Source organism: Triplophysa rosa, linkage group LG11, assembly GCF_024868665.1.
Source record: "Triplophysa rosa linkage group LG11, Trosa_1v2, whole genome shotgun sequence".
NCBI lineage: Eukaryota > Metazoa > Chordata > Actinopteri > Cypriniformes > Nemacheilidae > Triplophysa > Triplophysa rosa.
In genome coordinates, this window is record NC_079900.1 from 6,616,874 (window position 1) to 6,634,817 (window position 17,944).

The 17,944-nt window shown below is 41.2% G+C and overlaps 1 protein-coding gene across 1 annotated transcript; it reads right to left on the bottom strand.

The window, feature by feature from the left end:
- Positions 1-534: 534 nt before the first annotated feature.
- col1a1a (collagen, type I, alpha 1a) lies at positions 535-17,711 on the bottom strand. The gene is made up of 51 exons (XM_057345905.1): positions 17,486-17,711; positions 15,907-16,098; positions 15,514-15,536; positions 15,300-15,335; positions 14,540-14,632; positions 14,079-14,150; positions 13,687-13,731; positions 13,459-13,512; positions 13,109-13,162; positions 12,944-12,997; positions 12,807-12,860; positions 12,670-12,723; positions 12,543-12,587; positions 12,366-12,419; positions 11,879-11,923; positions 11,675-11,728; positions 10,989-11,087; positions 10,826-10,870; positions 10,566-10,664; positions 10,404-10,457; positions 10,104-10,211; positions 9,885-9,938; positions 9,693-9,791; positions 9,532-9,585; positions 9,256-9,354; positions 9,032-9,085; positions 8,892-8,945; positions 8,655-8,708; positions 8,502-8,555; positions 8,347-8,391; positions 8,129-8,227; positions 7,882-7,989; positions 6,364-6,471; positions 6,207-6,260; positions 6,050-6,103; positions 5,851-5,958; positions 5,585-5,638; positions 5,409-5,462; positions 5,087-5,248; positions 4,419-4,526; positions 4,227-4,334; positions 4,065-4,118; positions 3,847-3,954; positions 3,687-3,740; positions 3,500-3,607; positions 3,340-3,393; positions 3,082-3,189; positions 2,709-2,988; positions 2,427-2,617; positions 2,100-2,342; positions 535-1,880 (listed from the first exon to the last, which is right to left on the bottom strand). The coding sequence occupies exons 1-51, from the start codon at positions 17,565-17,567 to the stop codon at positions 1,734-1,736; spliced, it is 4,347 nt and encodes a 1,448-aa protein (XP_057201888.1). The 5' UTR covers positions 17,568-17,711; the 3' UTR covers positions 535-1,733.
- Between the last annotated feature and the right edge of the window lie 233 nt (positions 17,712-17,944).

A 17,944-nucleotide genomic window follows, 5' to 3' on the forward strand; every position in this document is an offset into this window, starting at 1 on the left:
CCACTGCGCATTTCAGCCGAGGAGAGTTCCCCTTCCACACTTAACGTAGCTTTTCAAATTGTTTTAACTTGATATTTTAGTACTTTAATGCAGAGACATCTTACAAGATCAAGTTAAAGATGAGCAGATTTGACATTTTTGCAACATCAAGGATGAACGATTGCAAGGACAATTTGGGGCTTCGACCTGAGCGCGCCACGTACATCATTCTCACTGAAGGACTAATTTCTTTGTGGAATATTGTGTGTGTTGATATTTTTCGAGTCGACAGAAGAACCTCCAGACTGTATCAGGTTAGTGCTTATTATCACAACGTCTGCATTTACTAATGAAAGCCACTTTTTTTCCCCTTTAGGCTAGAAATTGTTCTTGCAATTAGTTTTGCTAAGTAAAATGGCCAGCAAGTACCAGAGACAAACGTTTCAGAGATTTTCTTTAATCTTCCTTTGAGTCAAAACAATAACAGGTGCAAGCTGTGCTTCATTCAAGTCCATTGGGCAGTCAGGGACGAGTCAAGATCACTTCTGACAAACATAAGATCGACCACTTAACATGCTTTATTTCAGCATTCAAAATAATTAAAAACATCTCAAATTATTATACATATACAAAATAGGTACAGATCCTTTTGCTTTAATCCCCATATGGTGTGTCTGCTCCTCTCATTATATTAGGACTTTTCTACTTGATTGCCTTTTAGTTTTAACTCGGGTTAAAAAAACAAATTCCTATGACAGAATTCTGGGAAGGAAGTGGGGATGGAACTGGAAGCAACTGGACAACATTAGGGGAATATTTTGTAAAGAAACCAAAAGACAACAACCAAAAAGTGTCAAAAAGGTGTATTTGGAAAATAAAAACAGACTCCACCTGCTTATTCTACACTTGAAAAGACTGCATGTATCACAGCTACAGTACTGCTTGAAAAAAAGCTCTGCTGTTTGGATCTTAGCGTACACTTAAGAAAGAAGGCATCTGTCACAGCTGGGCAGCAAGACGCTAGGCTTTTATTAGCACCAAAGGCCCTGTGAGCAAAGCGACGAAAAATACATTACTTTTAGAAAAACTCTAGGATCTTGCTAACAGGACCTCATGAGGAAAATAGCACCTTTTACAGCGGTCACTTGCTCTTTTATCCATTCTTCTCATAAGTAAAATCCTGACCTGGTGTTGGTCAACACTGGGAATGGTTTCGTTTGCGAGGTAGCCATAAGACATCAAAACAAAGTCGAACCCCATGTTTCTACTAGCTGTGACCTTTGAAAAACATCTTGCATTGGGCACCCGGTGGTCCTAATGGGCATAACACAAAGACGCTTAAATGTCATTTTACATATTTATTTAACACCTGAACATGGTACAAAGCATTTGGTTTTGCTCTTTCATTGTCCTTCCGCAGTGGTTGAAAAAAGTCACTTGTGTCAGTGATGTTTCTTTTAAACTCCAGGGGGATTTTACACTTTATAGGTATATATTATTTTCTTGTTGCCAGTGAAACAAATGAGTCTTCTAAAGTATCCTCAGTGTGGCTGGTGACAGTATAGTGGTCCAAAGAAAAAAAGCCTGACAACACACAACCACTGTCTTCTGAAGCGCAGGTCTAAGCAAGTGGACCATCTGGACAGCCAATTTGAATTCTAGGGTTTGAATTTTTAATGCATAGAAAAGATTTCAGAGAGATGATTGCTAGAAAAAACACACGCACACAAACAATCTCAAGTCCAGATTTCTTTTTACAAGAAGCAGACTGGGCCAACTTCAATGCCAAATTCCTGATTAGGTGCGCCAACGTCCATAGGAGCGATGTCAATAATAGGCAGACGGGATGTTTTTGTTGTTTTGTAGTCGATGACTGTCTTGCCCCATGCACCGGTGTGCGACTGCAAAAAAAAGAACAGAAGGATGACATTAGTAACTTTGTTATTCTTACATACATGAGATGACATAATGAATATATTAGCTTCTTTTTAATCTTAATTTGTTTAGATTTGATTTAAACCATATTCCAGTAAACTTGATCACATACGTACAGCGTTACATACAGTACATACGGTAGCATTAACAGAGCCACATAATATTCTAAATAAAATCCTCCATACCGTGCAACCATCTTCACTGACGGTGTATGTGAAGCGGCTATTGCCCTCTGCTCTGATCTCGATCTCGTTGGAGCCCTGCAGAAGAAGAGCCTTCTTCAGGTTGCCAGAGGCCTGGTCCATGTATGCAATACTGTTCTTGCAGTGGTATGTGATGTTCTGGGAGGCGTCGGAGGACATGAGACGCAAGAAGGTGAGCTGAATGTTGACATCCTCAGGCTTGGAGTCCTCATTGCCATACTCGAACTGCAGGGGTCGAGAGAAGCACAGAAAATTAGCAAAACTAGTAAATGAACACATGAAGAGAAATTCATATCATCGTATCATCACCTGGAAGCCATCAGTCATGGCCTCTCCGAACCAGACATGCTTCTTCTCCTTGATGTTCTTGCTTGTGTACCAGCTCTTCTTGGGAATGTTGGACTGAGTTGGGTAGACGCAGGTCTCACCAGTTTCCATGTTGCAGTAGACCTTGATGGCGTCCTGGTTGCATCCCTGGTCAGGATCAATCCAGTACTCGCCTATGCAGAAGAAATGAAGGACAGAGATTACAATTTGTAAAGTTGTGCAGTATGATGCAGGGCAAGCAGATGGCTGTAGAAAGGCACACACCGCTCTTCCAGTCTGGGTGGCACATCTTCAGGTCACGGCAAGTGCGTGCAGGGTTCTTCTTGGTGCCATCTGGGCTAATGATGCTTTCAATCTGTTGGCTCAGGGACTTGAGGGTGGTGTCAATCTCAAGGTCACGATCACGCATCACGTTGGCATCATCAGCACGGAAGTGACGGAAGGGATCGGGGGCCTTCTCCTGTGGCTGGGCAATGAAGCCGATGTCAAATCCACCACCAGAGGGTCCAGGAGGTCCAGGTGGTCCGGGAGATCCAGGGGCTCCCTAAACCAGAAGATAAACCAAAGATAGGGGGGTTAAAGTACACATTTTGCTTACTGGCTGCATAACCATGTAGATAAGGAAAGTGTCACCCACCGCTGGTCCAATTTCACCATTGCGACCACGGGGTCCAGGAGGTCCAATGGGTCCAGGAAGTCCAGACATACCATCCTTACCAGCTGAACCTGCAGATCCAGAAGGCCCCTGTTGATAGAATACAAAGGGATTTTTTGTTGTTGTTAACACACCAACTTCAAAACAAACTCCGGTTACTATGTGTGTGCCGCCTCAAAGCCTCATGAAATCAGCAAAATAAAAGAAGTAGTAGGTTTTATATTTCTTGAAAATACTTACTCTAGGTCCAGCGGGTCCAGAAGTTCCAGCAGGTCCAGGCTCTCCTGAAGGTCCCTACAGAATATTAAAATAAAAAATTCACAAACACCTTGTCCATCTAACAGATATTATATCAGAGCTATATCGGAGGTTTCTTATCCATGAGTCATATAAGGCTTACAGGAGGTCCTGGGGGTCCCTGCATTCCGGTGAATCCTCTGTGTCCCTTCATGCCTCTCTCACCACCCTCACCAGCCTCACCTTTGTCTCCACGGGCTCCAGCTGGTCCCTGCATAACAAGATTACAACTCAATCTACAATATGGTATATTATCAACACACAGAGTCCAGATTTAAATGTAGACTTACAGAGGGACCACGAGAACCAGCAGGGCCAGCAGCACCGGCAGGACCAGCAGGACCCTAGGGAGGATAAATTGATTATTTGAATTAAATGTACATTCAATGAATCTTTGTTAAGACTTCAACAGTTACAGTTCAGTTCTTTTTTTGAAGATGGGACACTTACAGACTCTCCACGATCACCAGTCTTTCCAGAAGGCCCAATGGGTCCAGGAGCGCCAGGGGGTCCGGGGGCACCTGAAGCACCAGCAGCTCCAGTCTCACCACGGTCACCCTGTGATAACATGAATAATGCTAATGTTATAGACATGGAACATCCAAGGGTTTGGGTGCCTTATGTGTATACACTATGAGAATTTCAGAAGTTTGAAAAGTTTAGATCACCTTGGGGCCAGAAGCACCATCACGTCCAGCAGAACCCTCATTACCTGGAGTACCCTAATATATGACAAATAATTGTTTGTTAAATGTCAGCAAAGCAGAAGGACCTACAAACTTGTTGTTAGACTTTAAAAAAACTTAAATGTTACAGGTGTATATTCTTACCTCACGACCAGGCTCGCCAGGAGGTCCACCCAATCCAGGGGGTCCCATAGGACCAGGAGGTCCACGTTCACCAGAGGGGCCACCAGGTCCCTGTTTGCCAGGTTCTCCCTAGATGGCATCACAAAGAAAGCTGTAGAACACATATGCCCTTGGAACTAAACCAGTGATCTTTTTGTATGACAAAGCACTCACAGATTGGCCAGAGAGACCAGGGAAACCACGCTCGCCTCTTTGTCCAGGAAGACCAACAATACCACGCTGCCCAGCAATACCTGCAGGTCCAGGGATACCAGAAGAACCCTGCAAAAAAAAAGAGACAAAGAAATTAGTGACATAATTTTGAAGAAAAGACTTTCATTTAATCTAAACAATCACTTAAAGGACATGAAGTATGTCATTAAACCAAATAGTGAGCTTTACATATCATTAGCTTCTATGGGAAAGTCACACTTAAAAAAGCCATTTGAAGCATGCATAAAGTTTGCCAAAAAGTGTAATACTGGGCTAGTTGAAATGTGGGAAAGGATTTTGTGGTCAAACCCCTCCAAGATAAAACTTTTGAAACCAATTCAAAGAAGTACACTTTGTGTGCTTTGAATACAGCAAACTCTTTCAGTCAACAAAATTGTTCTGCTGTGGCCCGGCCCCAGACCAAGTATTACTTCAATTCAGAATCTGGAAAACTTGGCCAAAATCTAAACAGTTGACCTGAACAAGCCATACTTAGTCTAAATGCATTTAGGCTGTCATGGCAACCAATCTGGTTCCACTGTCTATTCTAATGTGAGAATGTGCGAATCCAGTAAAAATATACTCTGGCCTTGAGTAGACGTTTTTAAAGATCAGCATGATAGACTTACAGGGGCACCCTCAGCTCCAGGATTTCCCTTCTCACCAGGAGCACCAGGTGGTCCAGCAACACCAACTTCACCAGTGCGACCAGAAGGTCCAGTCTCACCACGGTTACCTTTCTGGCCCTCCTTTCCAGGGGGTCCGGAAGGTCCTGGGGCTCCAGCATTACCCTAAAACCAAAAATCAGAAACAGTCAATAATTATGGAAGAGGTTACTTACTTTTAAGCATAGTGTTTGAAAATGTGTGAACAGTCTAAAACAGACTGGATCTGTATTGTGTGTTTGTGTGCAAACTCCAGTGTAAATGAAACTGCGGAAGAGGTTCTTACAGAGGGGCCAGGAGGTCCAACTCTGCCAGCAGCACCAGGGAAACCAGTAGCACCCTTAAAATAAATTATTACATAAGTTCCAAATGCTTTAAATGGCAGAAGGTATTACTTTGAACTCTGTTTAGTATTATATCGAGGGACATTCAAAAATATAAAATGATGGTGGTTGTACTCACAGGGGGACCAGCTGCACCACGGCCACCTTTAGCTCCAGTAGCGCCAACAGGACCCTGTTCAGCACAAATTAGGATTTTGACTTTAAGAAGTGTTATGTCAACATTAGTATAGAACACTGATAGATTCATTACGCATTATAAAGATAAATGCTCATGCTTAAACAAAGAATATACTGTATGAACTGTTTTGGACAAGCATTAGGTAAATATCTAAGAAAATTGTCGTTGTTGTCCCTGGACTGAGGTGGTATAGAAAATAATCACACCTGAGGTCCAGGGGTACCAGTTGCTCCTGCAGGTCCTGGAGGACCAGCATCACCCTTACCACCATTGTCACCAGCCTCTCCCTTAGCACCAGGCAGACCATCGGCACCCTGTTGGAGACAAATGAGATGTTTGAACCATGAACTGGCCTAGGATCTTTAAAACATTTAAAAAAGTTCTACTGGGATTTTGTTTACTCACAGGAGGTCCAGCAAATCCAGCAGGTCCAGGGGAACCAGACTCACCACGCTCACCCTAGATTATAGAAAAGATGAGGAGATCAGGATATTTTAGAAACTCACTACAGATCAGCATTTCATCAAATTCTCTTGAACTCTTCTTAGAAGATTGCACTCACAGGTGCTCCACGGGCACCAGTAGGTCCAACAAGTCCAGCAGCACCAGTCTCTCCCTGGATAAAGATACAAATAATAGAAAACAAGATGGGTCTCTTCAACTTTAAGAATTCATCATGAATGACAACATCAGAGTATGGAGTCCAGTTTAACACTCACCTTGTCACCAGGAGCTCCAGCAGGTCCTGGAGGTCCAATTGGTCCAGTCATACCACGGACGCCATCTTTACCAGGGGCACCATCAGCACCCTTGCCACCTTGGTCACCCTAGGGTAAAAGTTTGCCATCAGTTAATTTGGGATAAAAGTCCATACCATGTGCCTGACACAAGCCTAACTGCAGAAGTCTGGTCAAGTAGGGTGAAGTTCTTCAGGTGTTCTATCGTCTAGGCCAGAGGTATTCAATTAAAATTCCAAGAGGTCCGGTCTTTATATTTTCTTCCAAATGGAGGTCCGGACAGTATGTTTTTTGAAAATAAATAAATATTTAATCAATTTAGCCCAGTTAATAATTTCCCAATTAGAATGTTGTTCATTATAAAATGTAGGGTCACATTTTATAATGAACAACATTCTAATTGGGAAATGATTTAAAGCTAGACGTAGTTCTGGTTTGAATGGCATGGAAAGGCTAATTTAGTAAGTACATTTGTTTCCTGTTTATGATGAGAGCATTCTAATTGTTACATTATGGTGTTTGTATGTTGTCAGTAGTTTTTTTTTGCTTGTGAAAACCCAGAAAAAGTCTTTTAACTGTTTTCTACACAAAATCATTCTACAGAATATTCTGTGAAAAATAACAACAAAAGATTGAAATCTAAGTGAAATGAATGCTTGAAATTAATATTTGATGGTTGTTATCTAATAATTAATTAGATTTTGAGACTTTAGCCTGGGTTTTCACAGGGTCACAAATGTTTCAGAGTTATTATAGTTTTCATTTTAGTTTCATTTCTTTTCTTTTTTTTAATTAGCTTTTATTTTTAGATCTTTAGTTAAAGTTTTAGCAATTGTGGTATATTCTTTTGTCATTTCATAATTTATTTGTTTATTTTTTATGTTGCTATATAATATTAATTCATTTCTATTTTAGTTTTATTTCAGTTTTTGTTTATTATTATAATTTTAGTGCTTTAAACTTATTTCAATTTATTTTTGAGGCAACATTTCAATTTTTACTTTAGTTAAGTTTTTCCCCATAATTTTTAGGTCAATATTTGATTTGATTTCAATGAACAGAGACGTTTTCAAAGTTTTAATTTTAGTAAACTAAAATAACCTTGAAATGTTTACATGCTGATCAATAATACTAATGCTAAATATAGATGAAAACGTTATGGTTCATAAAATATCACAAATCTGGTCGAAAGGTGGGAGGCAAACAGTAAACAGACTGACAGATACAAATATTTTAATATTGCTGCATTTTGTTTACTGTTGTGTGTCCATTTACCGGCTCTGCGTGTCTGCACTACTGTTGTTAAAATAAGCACGTGTCTGCTGCTCTTCATGCTCTTTTGCGGGAGAGAAGCAGCGCGCAGAGCGGAAAGGGTTAAAATGAAGTGCGTTTGCCGCTATAAAGATATAGTGGTAAAAGATAAATTACATAAATGTTCATGAGAGCGAGTGTCAGAGAGTCTGTTTTGTGTACCTTAAGTGTGCTGTCATTTATACTTACTCTGTCACCCTTAAGACCTGGCAGACCAGCAGAACCCCGTTCACCAGGCATGCCTTGAAGTCCTGGAGGACCCTGAGCACCAGAGGCACCTGGAGAACCAGCATCTCCCTAAGAAAGCAAAAAATATCCTTCATATGTAATCTATGATTTTAAATTGTTATAATACCATTTGTAGCTAGCATAGCTAGCTTTTTTAGCTTTACCAACACAAGTTTCAAGAATGGTTAACAGAACAGGTAGAACTCACCTTGGCACCATCGTTACCAGCTGAACCAGGAGAACCACGGGCACCAGCAGGACCAGCAGGGCCGGGGGAACCACGCTCACCAGCGAAACCTCTATCGCCCTGGGTTAAAAAAGGAGAGAGATCCCATCGGTTCTTGATCATTATACTAATACAAAGTGTGAAGAAGATTTTGGATTGGGGATGTGTGATCATTTTGTGATTATGCCACAGATACTCACTCTGGATCCAGCGGGTCCAGGAGCTCCAGCCTCTCCAGGGATACCCTTTAATAGACAGAGAAGGCAAATAAGCATTGTGTCATATCTATTTATATACAATGAAGATGTTCAAATTGTTTTGGATTTCTGTATCAGCATAACGGCTGGTAACTTACCTGCTCACCAGATTTGCCAGGCTCACCAGTTGCTCCTTGAGGTCCTGGCAGACCCTGTCATTTTAAGACAATAAGGAGTTGAAGATTCTGTTCCCATAATCCACAGTAGACACGACTGTGTTTTAGTAGATGGAAAGAGTGAAACACACTTACCTGGAATCCAGGAGAACCAGCGGGTCCCTGCTCACCTCTCTCACCAGCAGGACCCTGTTCAGTAAATGGTACAAAAACATTAGCCAAAAGTAGATATCAGAGTGGTTAATTTATGATTAAACCACTGTAATGAGATGCTTTACATGATGCATTAGCAAAGCTGCTGTTCATAATCAAGCTAAAATGACTAGAAACCATGTGTCAGGTGCATCGTGTGATATTAAAAGTCCTACTCACAGCAGGTCCAGAAGCACCAGGGGCACCAACATCACCATCCTTACCAGGAGCACCCTATAGTCAAGCACAAAACACAATAGAATAAGGTCTGCACCAAAACAAGCTTAACCAAATGAATAAAAGTGCTGTGAAATACGTACAGTGGCACCAAGAGGTCCCATCACACCCCTCTCACCAGGTTTGCCACCCTCACCCTGTACAGGAGTAAAATAAACCATAAGGTCAGGTTGTCTACATTTTGGCAAACTACTGTATTGATAACACAGGAATTCTAGTGCATTCTAACTTAATCTGACTATTTCCCTGAATATGTTCAGGAATTTGATTAAAAAGTAAAACTTGAAAAGATAAAGAGAGCACTTACAGCAGCACCCTTGGGTCCAGGGAATCCCATGACACCAGGCTGTCCTCTGGCTCCAATAGGGCCGGGTGGTCCAGGGCGGCCATCTTGTCCAGATGCACCCTGTCAGTTATTAAACAAAAAGGCAAGTGAGCTCTGTGAACCCCATCCACAATGCCGGATATGTATTGTGCAAAGTAGATGGAAAATATGTCTGTCATAAATGAGTTATGAACATTCTATTTTTTGCCATTATGGAGAACTGTATGGGGAGTGTTGTGCAGAGAACGGGAAACTCACAGCAGGTCCCAACTTGCCATCAGGTCCAGGGCTGCCAGGGCTTCCAGTCATACCCTATAATTGTCAAGAAGGGGATATGGGTTTAAGTAGTGCTCAGTGACACCAGAACACTAACACACAATAAATGAAACCGGCACTCCTTTTGATGCCAACTTTCTTACCTTGGATCCTGGCATGCCAGGTTCACCATTGCGGCCAGGCTCACCAGTGGCACCCTTAGGTCCGACAGCTCCAGGACCTCCACGTTCACCAGGACCACCCTATCACACAGACCAAAGAGAGTGGCACAATTTACCACTGAAATATGAAATGAAGTATACCACATGGATTTTCCGTATCTTTTGACAACTTACTCTAGGACCAGCAGATCCATCAGCACCAGGGAAACCACGAGCACCAGGGGCACCCTGCACAAAAAGACAAAATGGTTGCAGTTACTGCCTCTGACTAACGTGTATTGTAATTTAGAACTTTTAACAATATGTATACAGAGATGAAATTGTATATGGAGCTCTCCAAACACAATCTTATATGAAACAGAATATCTGAACAGATTTGACGTGGGTACATACACGCTCTCCAGTGGCTCCACGGGTACCTGCAGCACCGACCTCACCACGGGGTCCTCTCTTTCCCTCTTCACCAGGGGGTCCATGGGCTCCCTGAACTCCAGCGGCACCCTGCGAAAGCACGCAAACAAAGAGGAGATGGTTAGAAATAGAACAACAATAATGAAAATGTATGAAAATGCATTTGTCATATAAGCAACTGGAAATATTGGTGCTTTTGGATAGTGTTAAATGGAACAAAATGTCAGCGCAATGTTTTTGTTATTCACGCTAAAATTCAGCTAAATCAAGGTATATACTTACAGCCTCTCCCTTGACGCCAGACTCTCCCTTGGCACCAGGAGCACCAGCCTCACCCTGAAAAACAAAACAAATCGGTGAACAGATGCAGACAAAAAGCCTAGAAGTTTAATAAAGCAAAAAGTGCAAATAAAAAAACTCATTTCTGGAGAAGTTGCCACTTACAGTGTTACCCTTAGGGCCAGGGGCCCCACCAGCTCCAGCAGGTCCAGGAGGACCACGAGGTCCGGGGAAACCAGGAGCACCAGCAATACCAGAAGCACCCTGCAGGTGGCAGCAAAGTGTTACAAAGTTTAGGGGTTAATTTGCCAACACCACAGTTCAAGTATAACCAGAAATAATATTGCGACCTGAAACAAAAATGTTCTAAGACATGACATTATTTTATATTATGAATTTCTGATAATAATTAAAATGATACTTACAGGTGCACCCTTAGCACCAGGGGAACCATCAGCTCCATTGTTACCCTATAGTTGAAAGACGACATGAATGAAGCGGTCAGGACAGAACGGCACAACTTCTCTAAATAACCAGAGATAATTCTCATCACGTTTCATTGGTTGGAAAATACAAAGATTTACTCACAGCGGGTCCGGCAGCACCAGCAGGTCCAGGGTTACCAGGCTCACCACGGGCTCCCTGGGGTCCCTCAGCACCACGGCTTCCCTGAGCACCAACCTCTCCCTAGAGAAAGCAAAGAAGAATGAGGTTTGAGTTGATACACCTAACTGCCCTCAACTAAACATATAGTGAGCATCTCAACCCTAAATGTAAATAAGAGAAGAATGTATAGGGTGCACAAATCAATAAATTTGAGAAGACATGATCTGTATTTCTGTGGTACTTCTGACAAGTCAAGTCCAAGTTTGAATTTCATGTTTATGGAATGTGTATTTTGCTTTATTTTATTGTGAAGGATGAATCTGTAGTCCTCTGAATTTCCAATATGGATAATTCAATCCCATAATTAATATATTAAAATAACTTTAGTGTCAAGCAAAATAACTCAAATAAAATAACATAGTAACCAAATTCAAAATGATAGTATTCTAGGTTGTCAGATTTGCCCTATTAACACACTGTTTGTGAATGACTCAGTCAATGTTGACCGACATAATCCATATGACTGACACATCAGTAGTGTTAAAAAGCTGAATGGACAAAACCCTCTGGCTCTCATGACTCAATTACAGTTCAATCTTGTGGTATTCTTGCTGTTTGTGTGAAGGTCAAATCTGCGTGATTGTGATGAAACAATTGACTTTTTTTACCTTAGCTCCAGGGCCACCAGGGAATCCTGGGGAACCAGCAGGGCCAGTTGGGCCCTAAAAAAGTAAACAAATAAACAAAAACACGTTGATCCTAAAGTTCTTGTACTGATTGTAAAAGTACAACAACAAGATTTCAAACAGTCCAGTGTGCATTTGTGGAAGTTTGTCCTTTTTTCATAATCATTTTTTTAAATGGTCACTTACAGGGGGACCAGCAGCTCCAGCGGCACCATCATTTCCACGGGCACCCTGAAACAAATGGAGAGAGAGAGATTATTTGGAGCCATAATAGAGACCAGCAGCTCACTTATTATCTAAATATAAGGTAATAACCTGTGGATTTATAAATACTGAGTGTTTAATATTATGTTGAAGGGCATTTGATATCAGTTAATTTAAAGCTAAATAAAAAACATCCCAGTGTTTCATCTCAGATTTGATCAAGCACACTGGATAGACTAAAAATATTCTCTGTGGAAATATTTTTCTACATATGTCTGTTGTTACAATGTCTGTATTTAGGTGGATATGACTTCAGCGTACACGAAAATGATATATTTGATCTATTTTTTGTTGTTGTTTTGTTTTTGTGATGTCTTTTTCCTTGTAAAGCTGTTTTGAATCAGTGCAACACTGTAAAAAAAGCACGATTTTGAACTGAACTGAATATGCACATATAAGAGTCACTTACAGCAGCACCAGAAGGACCAGCACGGCCTCTCTCGCCAGGCAGACCGCGAGGACCCTGGATAACAGAGTTTGATTAGGAAAGTCAGAAAGGTGCAAACATGGGAGTTGAAGCTCAGATAAGACACATCTGTGCTATGTTTAAATATGTGATTTCAAGGTGGGAATAATCGTTACTTACCATAGCACCAGGGGTACCGTTCTCACCAGCGGAACCAGCCTCACCCTAACAGACAAACGGGCATGTTAAGTGGTCTGCTGAATGTTAAAATGTAAACGTCTACACTGGTTCAAGATGTTCATTTTACCTTTGGTCCAGCAGGGCCACCATCTCCCTTAGCTCCATCTAGACCACTGAATCCCTGAGGTAGAGAGAAAGGCATGAAGATATTAGTTTATGTGGATAGATGTCCAGAGCAGTCAGTCTGAAATAAACATTTCTTACTCTGTGTCCCTTGATGCCTGGAAGTCCAGGGGTTCCGGGGAATCCACGAGCACCCTAAGCAAAAAATATTATGTTGAATAATATATTCGACTTACTAAGTTATCCTGAAAAGCACACACTAGCACTCTAAACCTCACCTGTGCGCCGGGGGTTCCACGCTCACCGGTGCGACCAGGTTTGCCAGATTCACCCTACAAAGAGAGGAAGGAGTTAGACTGAATCATAAGGCCTCTATCATACTGAGGTGTGGAAACTAAATATATATATTTAAATGTACAGTTTACAAAGCGTGGGTTGCTTACATCTTCTCCATTCTTTCCAGGTGGGCCAGCAGAACCACGTGGACCCATTGCACCCTAAAAGTTGGAAAGTTTAGTTAGAAAAAGCCTCTCTCTGTTTTTGTATGGGTATAAATATATGTCTCAAATTGTGGGGGCTTAAATGATCCAGGAAGAGACCTTAGTTATATTAGTAACCTGGATATTATGTATCCAACCTTGGGTAAATCAATGTGGCTGAGTTCATGATTCAAGATACTGTTGACCTCATTTGACCTACATGAGTCAAACTGCAGCTATGCCACATAATGTGTATTCTACAGTAACAAGGGTTACATGGAGTCTTAAAGTGTGTATTTGGTTTGTATACTTACAGGAGAACCAGCCTCTCCAGGCTCACCCGGGGGACCTGAAAAACCTTGTGGTCCCTGTAGAGATTGACATAAAAACACAATGTTATATACTTGATAGTTGGAATATTAGAATTGCAGGAAAATCTTGGAAATAGAAATATGTGCTCTGCAACCGTGTATTTCTTCTAAAATAAAAACATGTCATTTGATGATTATTTAAATACAATATGTTAAACAGTTGTTACTCACAGATGCTCCGGGAGATCCAGGGGGTCCACGGGGGCCCATGGCACCCTACAAAAAAAAAAAAGAGTATAGGCAGATAGTCAGTATACCTGGAAACTGATCATGTTTTTTATGAGTAATATGCTACAGGTCTTTGTATGGCAAGTAGGAGTTAGTAATCCTGTTTAACGTCTGATAAATCTGATTTTGTTTAGATGAACAGTGAAGATTATAAGTAGCAGGTGTTTGTAGGGTGACAGCTAATGACGCTGTTTTTTATAAAGAGCTACAAATGAAAACAAAAGGACAGGAGGGCAAACCAAGTGTATCTTGGTATCACAACATGTTTGCCTGTATGCCTAATTTTATGCATACAGTGTGCATGTAAGCGTGTGTGTTCATGTATGTGTACTAACCATGGGGCCTGGGACAGCCATTGCTCCACCGGATTTCTCATCAAAGCCACCAGACATCTGAGGAGAAAAGTTCTGTGGAGAAAGCAGAAGAAAAAAGCTGGTCAGTAATTTGGACAGGGACTTCAGGTTCCTTAGTTTGTGAACCGTCTGAACTTCAACATTTTCAAAGAGATATCAGTTTATCTCAGCACAGTGAACTAAAATGGAATTTATCTAAGCTTTATCTCAAGCAATGCAACTACTGCAAAGGCCCCAGAGCGCTGTCCACTATAATGGTGCTGAAAGGTGACCTGAAAGGTACTTTAATTTCAAAACCTGGCCTGAAGCTCTCTTTAGACCATTGAGTTGGGAACAAAAACTCCAGAAGTTAAGCACTTGGCCTAAAGATGCATGAAAGTCCTTTCTTTATCCTGTCTGTTACAAAGTTTTAGTATTTTCTGTTTTTAAGGTGAAATACATACTCCACCAAGGCCGGGTGGTCCAGGAGGGCCTGGGGGCCCAGGGAGGCCAGGCTGTCCAGGGATTCCATCATTGCCAGGAGGACCAGGAAGACCCTGTTTTAAAGAAAAAAAACATGATTTGAGTGAATACGACTGGCACTCTGTGTAACATACAGGTTTGTGTATTCAAGTCAATGCACAACAATGACAAGTCAGTCTAACTGGGTACAGATGTAACTGGTGCACAATGAAGAGTTAATATTTCATTCTGTCATTTAAATACAGACTACATAATACCCCTGTGCCTCTACACAAGTGTTCAAAGTACCACGAATGCCATATAACAAAACAAGGTAAACTAGCAGCTCATGCTTATAGATAGCATCATTTTAACACACATAAACAACTACTTTGTGCTGCTACATACTGTTGTTAGACATATGAGTCCTTGTGTCACAAAATGAGATAAAAATTCAGCAAATATACCAACCCCAAAATCTGCATGACCTCACCAACAAAACGACTTCACATCTCAAAATCTCATGAGGTTTGAAATCAGGCTATGTTTGTTGTGTTCACACACATTTGGAGATCAGGTAAGCTTTGTGACATAAATGTCTATAAATAAGCATATAAGCTGTAAGGTGTAACTGCTTGCCTGTGCAGAACTAAATACTCATTATGTTGTCCCTAGGAGCATGAGGATATTTACCAAGAATATCAAAACAATGATGGATCAATACACCTGCACATAAATGAAAAGAAAGAAATATAAACCTACCCTGTCACCCTTGTCACCGGGAGCACCTTTAGGTCCCTGAGAAAGAGTAAGGATTAAAAAAGTTTTTTAAACCATTCATTTTTTGATTAATTTTAAATGATTATTCAAACGTATGGCCTACTTAAAAGTGTATTCTTATTATTTACATTAGGCCTATTATTTAATATATTCTCTCTGGAAATATAAGCTTATTTTTAATAAAAGTGACATTTACCTCAACACTGGGCTCCTGGAACTCTATTAAAGTGAAGAAAAAAGAAAACGAAAAATTAAAACCATATAAAATACTAATGAATGATATTCCTCTTTGGAGAAAACATATAAACAGTATCAGCAATGAGACCGTTTGAGTGCTGTTTTCCCCTAATATATTTAGGCCTTGGTTTAGGACTACTGAGCCAAAGGATCAGGGTGTGGAAATGAAATGTAAAGTAATCCAGTGATTGGCCGACAACATCCGAAAGGGGAGAAAATGATGTTGATCCGTGATTTTCCCAGGACGCCACACACTTTTAAAGTGGGGAATGTGGATCTTGAAAGAATTTCCCTCGGTTTACAAAACCAACAACAACAACCAAAACGGTGCGTGAAAATCAAGGCGTCGTACCGTCGTCTGGGCAGACGGGGCAGCACTCGCCGTGGGGAATCACTGGGTTGGGGCAGTCGGTCGTGTCCTCGCAGATCACCTCGTCGCACATAACGGTGCCGCTGTCGCACACGCAGATTTGACAATCCTCTGGTTTCCAGACATCCCTGTCACTGTAGGTCTTACCGTCAAATGTGCAGCTGCCACCTGTGCCTACGAAAAAGAACAAGACCGTAAGCAGAAAAGTATGAATTGCAACATTCTTCTTTTATGTAAAGTTTGATGTGCACAGAAATAGTCATGATAAAATTCACTTTTTTGGTCATCTGTGAATTTAACATAATTTCACTTTAGTCTTGCAATGCATGCATCTAGAATTTGGTAGTACATCTGTTGACAGTTGCAAACATTCTTGTTAGATCACACTTTTTTTCGGGTGACCTGGGGACACGCTGAGAATTGTGGGTGTCAACACAGACCCTGACCTGCATTCTTTATATTGCAAATGGTTTGGTCTGAAAGTGAACTTTAGGTGGCGTTATGCTTGTACGCCCAAAATCCATTATTCAGGGAAAATTTCCACGTCCGCTGAAGCTGACCGTCCATCATAAAGTAATCGAAAACTGTCGGTTTGGCAATGACTAACGGTTTCCTTAAGTGGAAAGTCTGCAGAGTCCGCATGTGTTTCCAATCATCATAACAGAGAAAAAAAGCGAAAGGGATGGGGGAACGTTTTGGGGGCAATTGTCTAAATATGATGCAATTGCGTATGTATCCTCTGGGTGGCGCTGTAATACAGCCTGAAAACATAACCACTTAAACTGGTAAAATTATAGGTTATGAAAAAATGCGTTTTAAATGTCAAATGACTCTAAATGTAACTTTTCAATTGTTCTAACTTCATTGTTATTCTTTTTAAGTAGATCATGTTGTTTTAATGCAAAGAATTCACTAGCTAGTTTGTGAGATGCTCCAAATACCAGTCCAAGAATGAGATCATCCTTTTGCTGGGGGAAAAACTTTTTCCATACATGCCTCTTCTATTCGGATCATTTTGTTCAGTTCAAAAGTTAGAAGAATAAGCAAGATCTAAGCTAAACGTGCTTTTCTTTTTTCAGCTGGTCAATATTTGATCCAGTCAATGAATTATATTGTAACGAACGCATCTTTTTACCAATGCATCTTTCTGCACCTTTTGTTATTAATAATTAAATTCAAAATGATATTTTGTCCGGTATTCGATCATTGCTTCTCCATCTGCTTTTCTGTTCTGGCAGCTGAAAGCTGAAACCTATAGCTCGAGGACAATAAATTGCGCATGGAGGAGAGCCTGAAAACCTGTGCCAACTTGTCTCCAAAGGCTCGCATGCAGAGCTCGAAAAGGCCCAATGGGTCTAAATCATGTCCAAGTGTTCCTCTCCCATTCCAGAAAAAATGACAACCTATGCTTAAGGCACAGCACAGACTACAAGAATTAATGTAGCGTTTAGTCATTTTTTTCTTCTCTGACTCTCCCATCTCAGCATCACAGAACTACCGCCTCACCCCTTTTGCAACCATCAACCTCCAGCAAAAGTTTTAAGAAAAGTTTTATACTTACGATCGTCCTCGCCTTGTCCTCTTGCCAAAAGAACCGTTGCGCTGAGCAACAGCGCCAACCGAATATCCACAAAGCTGAACATGTCTAAATATTAGACATGTAGACTCTTTGAGGCGAGGGAATCTCTTTTTTTTCTTTAGACTCCAATCATACACGGGTAGGGTCCGGTCTTCTGTGACTCCAAATCAGACCCCAGCAGAAACTCCCTACTGCCTAAACGAACATTAGGTCCTAGCTTTTATACCTCAAACTTCTGGGAGGCGCCGGGCGCACCAAACTCAAGCATGTTCACGTTTAATAGAAGCGTCCCTCCTTCACCGGACGGAGGGGCTGTCTTCAAAACTTTTTCACCCCGACATCTAAAGAAACCCGATCTCTTAATAAAAAGGTGAGGGTTTGATTTCTAAACTTCTTTTGGATAAGTTGCACGTTGTGTGCCAAAGTGGCCACCTGTATGGT

What these genes read in the sequence shown, in the direction of transcription:
- col1a1a (XM_057345905.1), bottom strand. Translation starts at nt 17,567, where the DNA reads ATGTTCAGCTTTGTGGATATTCGGTTGGCGCTGTTGCTCAGCGCAACG. An exon ending in TCCAGGAGCCCAGTGTTGAG is followed by an intron (nt 15,336 to 15,513) that starts GTAAATGTCACT and finishes ACTCTTTCTCAG; the next exon opens with GGACCTAAAGGTGCTCCCGG. An exon ending in GACCACCCGGCCTTGGTGGA is followed by an intron (nt 14,151 to 14,539) that starts GTATGTATTTCA and finishes CTTTCTCCACAG; the next exon opens with AACTTTTCTCCTCAGATGTC.